Source organism: Zosterops lateralis (genome assembly GCF_965231275.1).
Source record: "Zosterops lateralis genome assembly, chromosome: 3".
NCBI classification, from domain to species: Eukaryota; Metazoa; Chordata; class Aves; order Passeriformes; family Zosteropidae; genus Zosterops; species Zosterops lateralis.
Genome location: NC_139764.1, coordinates 44536642 through 44552196, shown reverse-complemented (window position 1 = coordinate 44552196; position 15555 = coordinate 44536642). Strand labels below are relative to the sequence as shown.

Sequence of the window (15555 nt, the reverse complement as noted above, 5' to 3'; positions counted from 1 at the left end):
ATTCAGCTTTTTTAGCCAATGAAAAGGACTGGAATATATTTATGTGAAAACAGACAGAAAAGCCTGTTTCATCCAAAGGCCTTCCCTATTACAGTATCACTCCCTCTCAGGGGACTACTACAGCTGCCTAAGCACATAAACTGGTTATAAAATGAAACTGTATCAATATCTTCTGCATGCAAATAACAAGTCAGTAACATGTTCTTTATTGTGACTCAATTACAACCTTTGCAATATCAGGCTCCGAAGAAATCAAGTTACAAAATCTGGTCATTGCAGTAGGGCCATCCAACATCCCATCATCCATATTTATGTCAAGAATCTGGGCCCCCATCTCAACTTGTAATTTGGCTACACTTAGGGCTTCCTAAAGAAGAAAGTCAAAAACCAAAATGACAGTGAGAAGAAAAACATCCTAGTTATTCTCAGGATAACATTTCACTTCTCCCAACTAAGCATGCAGTCAAAAATTTAAAAATTTGTAAGACATTCTATAACAAAATAAGGAAATGGTCTGTGATGTACAACAACATAAATAAGTTGCTAATATGGAACAACCTATAATTGATTTGTTTACAGAACATGACATCAGAGACCTGATGTGCTGGTAGCATCACTGACTGTAGAGAGTTTGTCACATGCTTAATTGAATAATTTAAGATTTGCATGGTAGCAAAGACTTGTGACTGCACTAGATTACAGGAAAATACAGTCTCTGTGATGGTATGAAATAAGGGCCTTGCATCACAAGCTCTGGTGTTCTGTAACACAGGATATTTAGTTTTTAGAGGCTGTTCAACATTTTTGCCAGCTGCAGAATAATCACAAATGCTAAGAAGGAAAAGCTTTTCCCCCAGCCTACATAAATATCTGAACATCCATATCTGTTCACTTTCTCTTTTCTGTCATTCTGCAGAGTCCCTAACAACCTGTGTTTAAAGGTTTCTTCATGTAATAGGCCTAACCTGCTTCATGAGTTCTATGAGCCTAAGAGTTAGGTTTCCAAAAATAACAACTAAGGCTTCCATTTTGATTTGGTGTAACATCAGAGTATACTCCGGGGCAGAGTCTCAGCTCTCAAGAAAAGTCACTCTACTATTTGTTTCAATGTTACAGTATCAATTCACACGAGTAAAGAATGAGTCTTCCAGCCTCCTAATTTCTGTTCTGCAGTAGTTTCAAGAAAAGAATTACTTTCTATGCATCTTTTTCTGTACCAGTGCTCATGGAGCATGTTGGAATGAGACGTCAATGTAGGTAGCAATTAGATGTCATCATAGTGCTGAGTAAAATTCAGGAAGTGAAGAAGGGGAGAGAGAGCCAGAGCTGCACAGTGCCACAATCTTTCCAAGTCAGATGTACCTCACGACTTGAAAGAGGGGATTACACCCACATTCTTTCCCCTCTTCTCTGCAAATCAACCCCTAGATGCAGCACAGATCAGGACATTTTCTAAACCATTGCCAGCTGTACAAGTAAATTAAAAATTAAAAGTTTCCTGTAACATTTGTAAAAAAAAAGAAAAATACATAAAGAAGTCCTTGTAAAACCTTCTCATTTTCTCTACTCTTGTAACTGGTGTAGAATAGTGCTTTTTACCAGCAAAACAAACAATAATACTGTAATGGAGCAATGGAAAATCATAGCATCAGCTATCAAGATTATTGTTCATATGAGATTATTGTTAATATGTATACTTCATAGTTGCCCGCCATGATGAGTTTAGCAAACTTCCGTGATCCTGCAACATTGCAGCGTTCACCAATGTTAACGAAGTTGGTGTATGGCCCAATCCTGAATGGCTCCAGACCTTAAAAAGATATTTTTTAACAGAGTTGTTAAAACAGAAAAGAAAAAAGTGCTTAAGACACACAAAAATCTCTTTTCTGAACTGTAAAATGAAAGTCTCTCTCTCTAAGAATAGTGATTTCTCAGCATATCAGTGCTCTAATGAGTAACTAGCAGAGCAATGCAATGAAACAACTGCCAACACATGCACCAAATCTTTCTATTCTTCCTCAATGACAATCAATAATTTACTTGACCCACAAAAAATAACAACAAACTTTTCCAATACAAAAGTTAAGCTATGATTCTTTGGACATCTCTGTGTATATTCTCTCAACTTTCAACTATGTCACCTCATGCATGACACTCTGAGAGAAGCAGCAGCCCACTGAATTGACTGACCAACAAGGGTAGCTTGTAAACACATACCTAGTTCAGAGAAACAAGGCCAGTTGCACCCTTGGGTAGCAGGCAATGTAGAGACAAACAAACTCTACAGCAGAACTAAATAAGCTAAGGCATAACATCATAAGCTAACCATGACATATTTTATTTATGTGACCTGAAGCTAAAATGCCAGACTGAAAAGATGGTACTGTTTTATTCAGATACATGGCTCAAAGGCTTAAAAGAATGGCCAAAGTGTGGAACATACAGATCTAGACTTTGTTAATAGAAAATGTGTTCTAGACCTGGACATATTGCTGGAACACAGTCTCAGTACAACTGAATCAGCATCTGAGGTGAGACAGGGCAGCCCTTTCACAGCTGGTGTACAAGGATCTCATCTCAGCTCTGCCAATAACTGTAGCCAAATTACCTGGTCTCCCTGTTGTAAAGTGAAGACAAAGATACTCATTCACCATTACAACATGTCTGAGACTTGCAGAGTAAATATGCTGGCTTGATTGTATTATACAAGATGGCAACAAAAATGTTCTACTACTCCCTGAGCCAAAACAGTAAGACCTAGATCTGGTTACACATCCATAAGCCTGCTGGATTCAGGTAGAACCAGACATTCACAGTGTTGTTCTGATCAGCAGAAAACAACCAAAAAATTTATAAAGGAAACTTGGATTAGTTATGAAACTTAAACTGCTACATACTTTACCTGACAGCAGCATGTATCCTTGAGAAAGAGAAGGTGGAACACGAGGCTTACAGAGTTTCACGGCTTCAGCAATTTTTCTGGATTTTACAGAAGTAAGAAAGTAAAGTTTTCAATTAAAATTAAATTACTTCAGACAAGACTCAAACAGAATATACTAGATATATAGCTACATTTCCAATTTAGCTCTGTAGAGGCAAGACTAATTAGGTAGCTTCACTCTGTGAGGCCAAAGGCAAAAACATACTCCCAGAAGATCCTAACATAGCTATTTGAAGGAAATGTACAAGGCTGAAGGTTTTTCAAAAAGAGAATGAGATACAATGGGACACTTGAAGGATTTCAGAATCAGCCCTCAACCACATTGACTTTTACCATAATTCATGACTTGCTGAGCTGCGCAACTGCTAATGACTGAAAAACCAAAACAAATCAACCAAAAAAGGCCCACAAAACCCCAAGCAAACAAAACAAAACAAACAAACAAAACACCAAACCCAAAGACCCAAAAAAAACACCCAAAACAAAGTGGACAAAAAAACCCAACAATCACCCCCACAAACAAAACAAACAAAACACACTCCAAGGGACCAACTTTGCTCTGTACTGAGACACATTTCTCAGATGCCAGAATGACTCATGCTGTTCACATTCACTTTCTCTTCACTCTAGTCAGGACTGACACACACTGTCCTCTACATGTTTACATGTCACCTCTTCCCAGTTTATATCAGGATAAAAATTAATCATAATGGCCCTTTCTTTTTTGAGTTCGAGTGAAAGAAGGAGGCTTTCCCACTGACCTACTTGCAGTCGGAATGACATCAAATGCTCCTTCTGAATAGTCAGGAGCAACACCAGCTGTACAGCATTCACAGAACTTCTATTTAGGAATTTCCCTAACAAACACACCCCTCGCCCCCTTCCTTCCATCTATCATCAAAGGAAACCTTAAGTTTCACCTTGTGGCTAAGACTGCAGAAAAGAGAAAGAAGATGAAGCACAATAAAGCAGAGAATGGGAAGTCTATTCTGTCCATCAATAAAGGGGAGAAGTAATTCCACAACAATTTTAGATGACAAAACCAAAGAGGTTTAATCCTTGCTTGACCCAGGCCTCTAATCATTCTTCATGATAAGCACAGGTATGAAAGCCATGCTGTTCCCACTTCATATATTGCTGCTATTGGCATTCAAGTGATCCATTTTTTCAGGAAACTCCAAGACAAGCCATGGAATATTGTGCCATAGAAGCAGCATTTAAATTTACTTTGCAGTCCACCAGAGCTGTAGCACACGAAGTACCTGATGTGTGCTGGTGTGGTACCACAGCAACCTCCAACTATGTTGACCAAACCATCCAAAGCAAAAGTCTGTAAGAGGAAGGAACATTTTGTTCAAAGTTACTAAAGCTACATTACTTACTTATTTATTTTTCTCTATAGGTGAAGCAATTCAGGGAGCTCACAAGAAAAACAGTAAATTAAAAAAACAATTAGCACTATATTGTCTCTTTAGGATTTGAGATTGGATTCCCAAGGCTAACCAGCAATTTCAACAGGTCATTTCAAGAGACTACATTTGAAACTGGCCTATTTTACACTGTGTTCTTGCTGACACACTGCAGTTTCAGACACACAGTTCTGTCTTGCACAGATCCAGTGGCGTGGGGAAGGACACCCTGCACTGGAACATCCCCAACATCAGCAGTTCCTGTACAGACAACTCTATAAAACTGTGCCAAGTTCATAAACACCACTCAGCTTTTTGAACAATTCCCAAATATAACAGTAAGAACACAGGAGTACAACGAGTAACATGCACAGATCAAGCGGCAGGAAACCTTAGCTTAATACATAAAAGTAATTAAGGCTTTCAGTTTCATAAGTAGTTTTCCTAGTGTGATACTTCAAATCACTATCATTCAGCAAATTGTCTATAAACAATCCAAATTATACATAGCTATCTGAAGGAAAAAAAAATCCAACCCAAATACTGTAACAAGTATGCACAGGATACAAGCAGAGTTCTTGTCTATTAGTACATCAAATGTGACATAATCAGAAGAAGAATTTCATACCTTTATATGCTTGGCAGTCACTTCTGGAGTTTCATCATAACCACCAAAAGTATTGGGAAGACCTTAAAACATAGTATTTTCTAGTATTACAATTTGTTTGAAGTCCAAAAGAACAGAACTAAATTCTATAAAAGGCCCATTTAAAGCAGCTACAATTGCATGAGAACTATAATGCCTCATCACCCTTGCAATCACTACTCAGCAGATTATTAATTATGCAAGAAAGCATTCTGGATTTATTGTCACAGAAGTAACAACAGTTACTTTCACCAGTTTAAAATATTCTTACTCTCTTTTTAACAGTAAAAGCAAACGACTTTTCACGCTACTTCAACTCTATTATTGCTAAGGAGATGGAAGAGGTTAGCTACATTTCATGTGCCTGTAAGCATAGGAACATGTGCACCAACACACCTGCGTTGGGGTAACAGATGACGTAGGCGGTTGTACATTTTCCAATTGTTTCAATGAATGGACGCATTTCAACTGCCCCTAAAGCACAATTTAGGCCAATACTGGAAAATAAATTTTCAAAAATTATGCTGAAGTAAAAACACCTTTTACACACAGAACGGATGAATGTTAGTGCTGGCAACTGCTCCCGCAATCATCTACAACAAAACCAACCTGATCTCCAATTTCTTTAATCACCATCAATACAGCATGACTGTGCAAAAGGAGAAGAACCCTCGAGTGGAAGAAAAGCACGAGAGGGAAGGGGGCTGGACTGAATTGAACTGGGAACAAGAAATCAAGATTTCATTTCAAAATCCAGGAGGAAAGTGGCAGCATTTTGACAGCAACTGCAGCAACACGACGGCTCTGTATTTTCTAGGTAAGAGAGAGAACAAGTGGAATGAGAATGGCAGATTGGAAAGGAGAAAAGTATGAAAAAAGATTGAAAAGGCAATACCTGCTTTAAGCTGCTAACTCATCATTTTCTTTACAAATTATACATAAATTACGTCAACTTTGGAAAAGAGTAAGTGCCTCTCCCAAAAAGCCTCATGGCAGCACTCAGCTTAGGCAACTGAATCTGCTACATCTTAATAACCAAGATACAGCACATACAGCACTACAGCAGAAGAATTTTTACATTAGTAAGTTTCTAAACAATTTAATCTAAATAATCTAAATAATATTTTCTTTCATTCAATGACAGATACATAAATGAGACTTGCACTCAAAATATCTCCATTTGTATTAAATACAGGAATTTCTCTTGCAGATAGCGTGCAAGATATCTTTTACATGTTTCCTGAAATTTATTTCAAAGTGCGAGCTCCCCCACACTCAAGGTTTTCAAAGCAAAGCAAGCCAAGAACAGTTAGCAAGACTGCCCTTATCAAATGCAGACAAATGCAGTGTATTTCCTAGTCTTAAGTAATTCAATTTACAAGCTTCCAGCTCATACTCCCCACACTCCAAACTGCCTGAATTACTACCCATTATAGGGGTTGCTGACAAGTATATTCATGAGCATTACTTGTCTCAGAACTCTAGCACAGACATGCACCTTCATTCAGAGACAAAAAGTAGCTTCTGTGGCCAGTATCATCTCCTCACAGCACTCAACACCATGCAAGAAAACATTCGAGAAAAGCAAACTCTTAACCATGCATTAAAAGCCAGCAGCCTTGAGCCAGATAGCTGATATTCTGTCACTGCTACCCTAGTAAAATAACCATCACACACCCATCTTAAACATCCTCTCCCTCTCTTGCTCATTTTCTCTACTGCAGTCATACATAAACTCCCGTGAAAGATAAGGCTGCAGAGCAGCCTTGAGACCAGAACAAAATCCACATTATGGCCCAAACTCAGTGTATGTCTTCTCAATGCTGCCACAGTGGAAACAATCATAGGATCTGAAACAACACATCTGAGCATCTTTCATGGCAAGCAGCTTGACACATATTTTTCAGCACTTACTAAGTGTAGTTCATGAGTTTCTCAGCTACCACCACCTCCATCACCCAGACACAAAGCACAGATTTTTAAGGGTGGGCTCCAAACCAAACTGAATTAAGGATGACACATCACCCTAATCAGGGCATACACAATGCAAACAGAAACAATTCCTAGGATAACTACTATTAATCAGCATTTTCACAACCCTAAAGCTACTCTGCACCAATTTGGCCACAGAAATAACATTAAATGCAATCTGTTCCAACCACTAAAACCCTTCTGCTACAGTGCTGTATTAGTAGCCTTTTCACAAATGAGAAACAGGCCCTAAACACTGAGACCCATAAGACGGCTTTTATGAAATATGCTTTAATAAATTCTTGATTTCTGCTCCAGGGCCTTTTTCTCTTCTCCAGAAGCAAGAGTTAGAGCAAAATTATCTGAGACAGACTCATGCCAAATATGGATCACGAGGCCGTGATGCTGAGAGAAGAAGTCAACTACTACCCTGTTCCAAGAGGCTCCATATGTTACTTCTGGAACACCGTCTGGTCTGGGAAAGTGGAGCCTCAAGGGCAAGTCAGGAAAATTGTGAATGCAGTCTTCTGCTTCTGCATCACTGAGATGACAGATTGCATGGTTTAGATGAAATTTTGTTGTAAAAACAAACAATGGCTCATCATAATGTGCATGGTATGCACTACTAGCAGGGAACTAAATGCTTTCAGTTAGAATACTCTAAGAAAAAAACATCTATTTCTGGTGTATGCTTTTGTGTGAAGAGAACCAACCTGAGAGTGAAAAAAGGCAAAGAGGGAAGAGAAGACAAGAAGGAGGTAGAACAGGGTAAAGAAACACAGAAGAATAGATAACCAGGGGATGGTATTCAAATGAACATGCAAAACCTTGCACAATGACCAAATCTGACACATTATCCATTTGCACAGATCTTACCTCATATTTATTTGAACTTTTCTGCCTGGATAGAAGAGAATTAAAGTAAATGGAGGCATCAGGAGATCTCAAAACAAAAATGCACGTCCTTGAGAAAAATACTTAGGGCACATTTTTCTAAGACTTCAGTAAAAAGAACACTGCAATAGTACCTTATGCTTTGTTCTTTCAAGATACCTTAAAACATTCTCAGCTGGCATTTTTTCCCTCTAAGAAAGAGATACAAGTCCTGCCTGTACCAGGGATTGGCTCCTTATACAGCTCAAGACAGTAGGAGATGGCAAACTACAGTTTCAGATTTTGACCTAATTGTGATTTCAGTGTAAACACAAAGCCCCAGATTATTTAAAGCAATGAATTAAAAATTCAGCTTTCTTTGTAAACATAATTTCTGTTGAGGGAATGAGAGAAAAGCACGTTAGCAATGCACATGATTACGTATGACCACAGTTTGTACAGCCTCCAGTTAGCTGCAAGCAAAGGTTAAAATAGAAAAGATTCTCAATTTACAGATAATTAACTGAGAGAATGAATGATACATTTCCTTACCAAAGTGGCTTACTGTGGGAAACACTAATGACAAATGCCTCTCCTGTCTGGCCAGAGAGGGTACGCCCACTCTTATCCACAATAGTTCCAGAAACCTAAATATCAATTGAACACAGAGAAAGGAGAATTAAATGCACAACAAAAGGGAAAATTAAAATGGATTACCTACTATAACTCAAAGAAGAGAGACCTGTGCTCCACTTAAAGTGATGACGCACAACTCAAACAGAAAAATTAAACCCTTTTTACCATATAAATGTTTAAATATTTTTCTAGGAGAAAGAGTGGTCAAAAGATTTTGTCTTTCCCTCTCTCTCCCTCCTCAGGGGGAAAAAAAGAAAACAAAAGAAAAGAAAAGGGAGAAAACTACTCTGAACCACCCAGCAGCCAGGTGGCATGAGTACCATGGTATCATTCTGATGACAGCCCTTGAACCAATTGCAGGGGTTCTTTGTTCAGGCTCTATCAGCAGCCACCTTCTCCTCACCTCCCCATTTAAGTTATTTCAGGTATTAGGACTGCTATTAAATTGTTTGGTGGTGGTTGGTGGAAAGGTGGGAGAGGTGGGTCTGACCTTAGAAACAAGTTACTCCTTTTCCCACAAGGGAACATCAAATGGTGCAACTTAGTAGTGGAAATATAAGTTTTAACCCGTATGATCACATTTCTTTAGCAGTGTACAAAAATAGATGTGCAAATAATAAATAATGTCTCGACCCCAACTAATAACTATGAAGTTGAGAATCTGGGAGGTATCTGAAGGAGGAATGAGCCAGGAAAGGCTCCTCAGATGCCCTGGTTCTGGCCAGAAGAAGGTTAATTCTTGCAGTAGCCAGGAGGGGGCATGGCTAGGACAGCAAAGGTTATACCACATCATTGCCAGGTGTGGCAGAAGAGAGACTCTCCAGGGAGAAATTCCTTTCAGTGGGACAGAGCGCTGGGGTAACACCAGCTCAGAGGCAAAGGTAGCGGTTTGGAGACGCCAGTCCAAAGCCAGAGGGAGCCGTCAGGGTGGCGTGGCTGCAGTCAGGTTGAGCTCCATGGTGAGCACTTTGCAATCACCTGCTCTTTCATACACTTTTGTTATTGTTGCTGTTACTGTTCTTTTTCTTATTGCTGTTTCCAGTAAACTGTTCTCAGCCCCTGATCTTTGCCTTTTGTGTTTCCAATTCTCCTCTCCTTCCTCCCACAGGGAAAGGGAGAGGGGAAGAAAGTGGGGGAGCAAGAAAGATGCACATGGTTTAGAGACTCTGTCAGGGCACTCATTTGCAGAGTAGCATTCCTACACCACAACACCATGTCTAAAAGCCATTCTTTCCAGAATATGGAATGGGTTTAGAAGACTCCATGCGGAAATAAATCCATTATTTATGCCAAAGAATTCTTTAAAATTGATAGCACTTCCCACCTTCAAAGTACTCAGTCAAGAAATGTGATCAGGGGAATCTTAGAGAGCTGTGCTAGGGATTGTAACTTCTCAACATAACTGAATTGAAAAGGGAACAAAGAATGAGGCATCAGGCTTAAGGACCACTCTGTTCAGGGCAACGAAGACAAAAAGTCAACTCAGAGAACTGTGTTAACTGACCAAGTACACAGTTGTGAACACAGAAGTTCTAGACAATGACACCTCCAAACCAGGGAAGAACTAGAAGCTAAACTAAGTAACAAAAGAGACTTTCATGAATGTAGCTTCCAATCTCACTAGCAATGAAGCAAAACATCAGAAACTACAAAGACAGAGGCAGGGAAGACCACTAAGCTATCACAAAATCCCTGATGTTTGCACTTTGAATGCTGTATTCTATTATCATTCTATTCTGACTTGAGGAAGTGAAAAACAAAAATGAGACAATCATAAATGAACCAAATGAAACAGCTAAATAGGACTCTTCAGGCTGAAAAAAAGATGACTAAAAGAGGCTCTCACAAAGAACTACAAATGCCATGACTATGCAGCAAAGGGAACATAGAACAGCTGCTCATTATCACTTTCAAGAGAAAAATGGCAAGACACAATAGAAGTTATCAAGTGGACTGCCCAAAAGTAAGCAAACTTTCAAACCACCACATCCATAAGCTATGAAAGTTACAGATTATTTTTTATATGTCTGGGTCCGACATGGGTTTGAACACAAACGCAAAGAAAGAGTAAACACATTCAGCAAAAGCCTACTAACAGATACTAATTGCAAATCAGAAAGCCTGGACTGCAAACTATAGAAAACTGGAGGAATACATCAGAACTTTCAAAACAATCTTATTCTTTTCCTGTATTTCTTCCAATGCATTCATAATCAGCAACTATCAGAAAAAGACACATAAGAGAAAGAATATGGAGTAAGACAGATTTTTCTGATTTCAAATGGTCACTCATTCTACCTGAAAATATGTCAGAATTTGCTTAATTTTATCCTTGGAGTACTGGTTCCTATTGCCCTCAAGACAGCAAGCCTGAAAAATACCTGTCATCAGACCTTTTCTTGTGGAAATACACAGAATGAATATACACTGGATAAAAGTCATTCCTTAGTCTATGGCTTGATCTGCTGAACAGAGCTATCCAAGGCTGATTTCACAAAACTGCAGGAGGTTTCACTTTCACAATCACATGGGAAAAAGTACATTTCCAATAAACTCATCTCCTTCATTTCAAAGTACTCTAATCAACTACCATCTCAGCTAGTTCACAAATGAAGCTTAAGGACAGGTAAAATATTGAAATATACTCACAAATATGGGTCGGGAAGCATACTCTTTCTCAAACAACATCTGGAGTGCAAAAAGAGCTGCCTACAAAAGAACATGTTGCAAAACATTAATGATGTTTTGAGAGTACTTCAGATTGTTCATTTATTTTTGTTTCTATGGGTTTGGTGCCCTTTTTTATTTGTGTATTCTATGGCTGTTTATGCAACTTGCTAGCTCGTATTGCCTGCCAAAACTTACTACACTCAGTAAGTTTTACCTATACCCCCAACATCTTCCAGATGTTCCAAAACACATTTTGGTAACAAGCAGAAAGGAAGTATCACAGGGAAACCAAATGAGACCGAGACTACTCTGAAAGCCAAATCATTTCAGCACATACTTCTCCCTCATATCTGCAGCCTAATCCTAATATGGTTGTGTGTACTCCTCCAGTACATATTCACTGCCTTTGAGTCTGTTTAGACATGTAATTTCCAAAGGGTTCCAACCACCACAGATTTTTACAGTAAGAACTGCAAGTGACTCTTCTGAAGGTCCTGAAAATGTCCTCCATCCTTATGGTAAGAAAGTTGCCCGTGAACATGCCATTAGAATTACATTAAGCCTAAAGGCTCCTAGTCAAACCTCCATGATGACTGGTCAGGTCTGCAAAGGGCAAGTGATGTCACTGCACACGTTATTCAGCCTGTGGCAAAAGCCTAAACACTGTGTACATATCCAGCCAGACTCTTCCACATAAAATCACAAGACCATTTTAAGTACCCTAACAATTCCACCCTCTGCACTGAGCAGTTATTAGATAAAAGGAGGTGTTAAAATCCCACGAAACGTGGCATATTTCAACATTTTATTCCTTCTATTTCACCCTTCTAATTTTCTATTCCAAATTGTTCTTTCTTAAAACCGATGCCAGATTTCCCCCCTAGAAAACACCTTTTAATAGAACTGCCTTACAAGCCTTCCCATGCCTGAAACCAGATTCATTGAACATGCCTTCTCCAGTAGGCATCACAAGCATTCTTTGGACAGACACGCTTACAGTGAAAAATACAATCAGAAGCATTTGGAGATATTGAGCAACACAGTAAGCTTCTGGGAGTAAGAGGACAGCTGGCAAAGACAGCCAGAAAGATATAAATGGCACATATTAAGACAAACCTTCTGGAAAAGGCTGATTAAAAACCATCTTCCTCACATTCTACTCACTTGCTATCAACTGAAAAGTCTTTTCATGTATTTAGTAAACAGCAGCTGATAGCTCAAAGAATATTATCTTGAGTTTCCTTAGGTAGTACACCAAATACTTACATTAGTGTGGTGGGTTTTTCCCCCCCCAGAAGTCTCACCTTAGCATTGGCAGTATCAAATATGGTTTCCACCAGTAAGATGTCAACTCCTCCATCTAAAAGTCCTTTGGCTTGCTCTGTATATGCTTCAACCAGTTCATCAAAAGCTGTAAAACAGGAATTACATTAACTTCATCTGGAGAAGTGTTTCAAGACTAAGTCAAATAACTCTATTGTTATAAATACTTACTTATGTTCCTGTAATCTGGTCTCTCCACAGATGGTGACACAGAGAGTGTCCTGTTGGTTGGACCCATGGCTCCAGCAACATATCTCCTAATTCCTAGACCGAGACACAGGAGGGGAAAAAGACCCTAAACTATTTGCCTCTGGCTTTACAGTGACAGTCAATGTAAAATACCTCTGAGGACACCAAGTCATACATATCATTCAAGGGTAAAGAACTATAAAACAGTAAATTCTTGTCTCAAATCTAGAGTTCAGTCAGCACAGGATCACCCAGCACAGCCAACTTTTTTATTTTAATCCAGAAGGATGTTCAATGTATACTCACAGGACAGAAGAACATTTCTAAAGAGGTCAGCTGTCTCAGTTATTTTTTCTTCTAAGAATCATTTTTCTCTAACACAAGAAACTTCATTTAATGACTCTAAATACACAGCATAGAACTGTCCTGGCACTTTTCACTACAAAACCTTATTTGAATATTCTGGCATGTGTCATAAAATCTCCACTTTTTAAAAGCATATTCCAAATTTTATTTTTTTTTTATTGAATACTATGGATCACATCAGTAAGGTGCTATCAGCAGCAGCACTGTTAGCCTGAAATTCAGTTTGATTGTAGAATACAAGCAGAAATGAGTCTTTGAAAGACAGCATTGTCTACAGCAGTGTAAAGGAGCTCTAACCCCTCTCAGAGAATGTCTGGAAGGCATCTGTAGAAATGAAATGAAAATACTAAGATGATTCCATTAGTTGCCAAGTAAAGTTGAACCACCAGACAAACACTAAGATTAACTGGTAATCCACGTTCACCTACAATCAGCTATCCTAATTCTGGAGTACAAAGACTTGTGCCATACAAACCTAAGGAAGTTCTAACAGTCCCTGCTGAATTTATTTTCTCTAAAACACATCTGAAGATGTGTATTACCTGCAGCCTAAACCAGGCAGACACAGGACAGCTGTGCTAAAGAACACCTTAAGGACCAAATCCTTCAGACATAATGAAATTAGTGTGATATTAATAGAGATATGAAATTGCTGTTACTGTGCCTAACTTGCAAACATGCATAGCATCATTTTATGTCCCCATAATGTAAACCATCAAGCTATCCTCTAGTTAACAACATTTCAAAGATTGCAACATTGTCAAAACCACAAACAATTAAAAAGTTAAAATCATACTAACCTGTCTGAGCAGTTACAGTGTCTGCTGCTTTTCTGGCCACCTGTGCAGAGACTCTGTTCAATCGATATGCCTGGAACAATTAGAGAAAATTACTGAGCAATCTTTAGTTCAGCCCAGGATAACTCATCCTCAAAGAAACGCAAGTCACACAAATGTGTATCAGCACTATCACCAGGCTTCAAAAAGAACAGCTCCATACATCTCAGCAACAGAGTTCATCCCAGGCATGCCTCAGCCTACAGCTGCTAATCAAAAAGTTTCATTCTTTAAGGTAGTAAATAAATCCTGCTGAGATCAACAGAAGCTGAAGGACAAGACTTTGATGACATGATTAGCCTACTCTTAAGTTCACTTTTTATTCAAGTAGTATATTTCCAAGTATTTACTTTCACATATTTCCCAAAATTCTCAAAACAATACACAACAAGGAATAGGCACAATAAATGCAAACTAGAAAGGACTTCTACATACACCAGGACAAACAACATATACACAATATCCAGGAAAAAAGCAGTTCCATTGTGGCATTTGCTAAGTTGGAAGGACTGAAGCACAACATCCCTGTTCACAGAACTGAGAGATACTGTGAATGCTCAAAATTTAGGACTAATTATTATTATTGCCTGTACCTCTGCCAACAAGAAGCACACTAAATCTGTGACACAGCAAGTGCAATTGTCCACAGCAGCAGAAAAGAGCTGTGATCCCATCACATAGCTCAAGAGGCAGCTTGCAGCCATAAGCACACCACCAATGAATCCTAGGACTAAGCTAATCTTGGCTGCTGGGACATGACTAATATTTTAACATGCAAACAGTTTAGCATTCTTACCAAATGCTCGAGGCCATAGTCAGCCTGGGCAACTCGGGTGCTGCTGAAAGTGTTGGTTTCAATGATGTCAGCACCTGACAGCAAATACTCCTGCAAGAACGTGAAAGAAAAAAAGCCTGAGGTATGGAATGCAAGTAACCCAAATACTTTGTCTCATCCAGTCAACAAAAAGTCACCAATCATTTCCCAATTTGAAGATGCTCAAACTCTAAAGGCCTTTTTTACAAGCACAGGGCCAAAGCAATAGAAGTGTTCCACGTAACCAACTTTCAGAATTTCAGCGTCAGCCACACTTTCTATTAACAAGTGACATTTATAGAGTCACCTCAGCCACAGGAGCACATTTCAGATTTCTGCACAGGGATCTAGTCAGACACAGTCCAATCACCACCAGCAAGCAAGGACTGCTGTAGGCAGTCTCAGAAAAGGCCCAAATTAAACAACAGAAAAGATTAGAAAATTTAAATGTTGTGAAGGGATTTGTACAGAACAAGAGTGCACTGGGACAGAACACAAGCTTAGGAGAATTATGTTTTGTGCAGATCTCATTTAAAGTTTAACTACTGGCCAAGATTCACAAAACATTTAAGACTTCTGCCCCAATTTGGTTGTCTAATACCCACTGAAGTAAACTGAAATCAGTGCAAACTTAAACATTTTCACAGATTCTAGCCTGCATTTGTATAACCTCTATCAGTTACCCTTCTCCCTAACTCATCTTTCTGATCCCTTTGAGCTCTGGCATGATCATATTCAAGGAAATTAAACCACCTGAAGTGCTAGTTAATTAAAAATACCAATGCCACCATTGAAGATAAACCCCTCAGATTTTCCTACAAGAAGCAGATGAACCCACTGAGTTTAACAGTGCAAATAAAGTCTTGATCCACATGACAGTG

The 15555-nt window shown here is 38.9% G+C and overlaps 1 protein-coding gene across 7 annotated transcripts in view; it reads right to left on the bottom strand.

Annotated features, from left to right (window-relative positions):
* Nucleotides 1–15555, bottom strand: part of MTR (5-methyltetrahydrofolate-homocysteine methyltransferase) — a 49442-nt gene that overhangs the window by 26185 nt on the left and 7702 nt on the right. For 5 of the 7 annotated variants that reach the window (XM_083857285.1, XM_083857286.1, XM_083857288.1 and 2 more), the window contains exons 3-14: nt 14657–14746; nt 13825–13894; nt 12641–12733; nt 12451–12557; nt 11126–11185; nt 8393–8487; nt 5393–5493; nt 4979–5040; nt 4204–4271; nt 2903–2979; nt 1698–1810; nt 227–367 (exon numbers count right to left, since the gene is read on the bottom strand). In XM_083857285.1, coding sequence (XP_083713411.1) covers nt 227–367; nt 1698–1810; nt 2903–2979; nt 4204–4271; nt 4979–5040; nt 5393–5493; nt 8393–8487; nt 11126–11185; nt 12451–12557; nt 12641–12733; nt 13825–13894; nt 14657–14746 — 1077 coding nt within the window. Of the gene's footprint in view, nt 1–226; nt 368–1697; nt 1811–2902; nt 2980–3494; nt 3516–4203; nt 4272–4978; nt 5041–5392; nt 5494–8392; nt 8488–11125; nt 11186–12450; nt 12558–12640; nt 12734–13824; nt 13895–14656; nt 14747–14981; nt 15081–15555 lie in introns of those variants that run through there. The other 2 variants (XM_083857290.1, XM_083857291.1) reach the window with 2 other exon arrangements.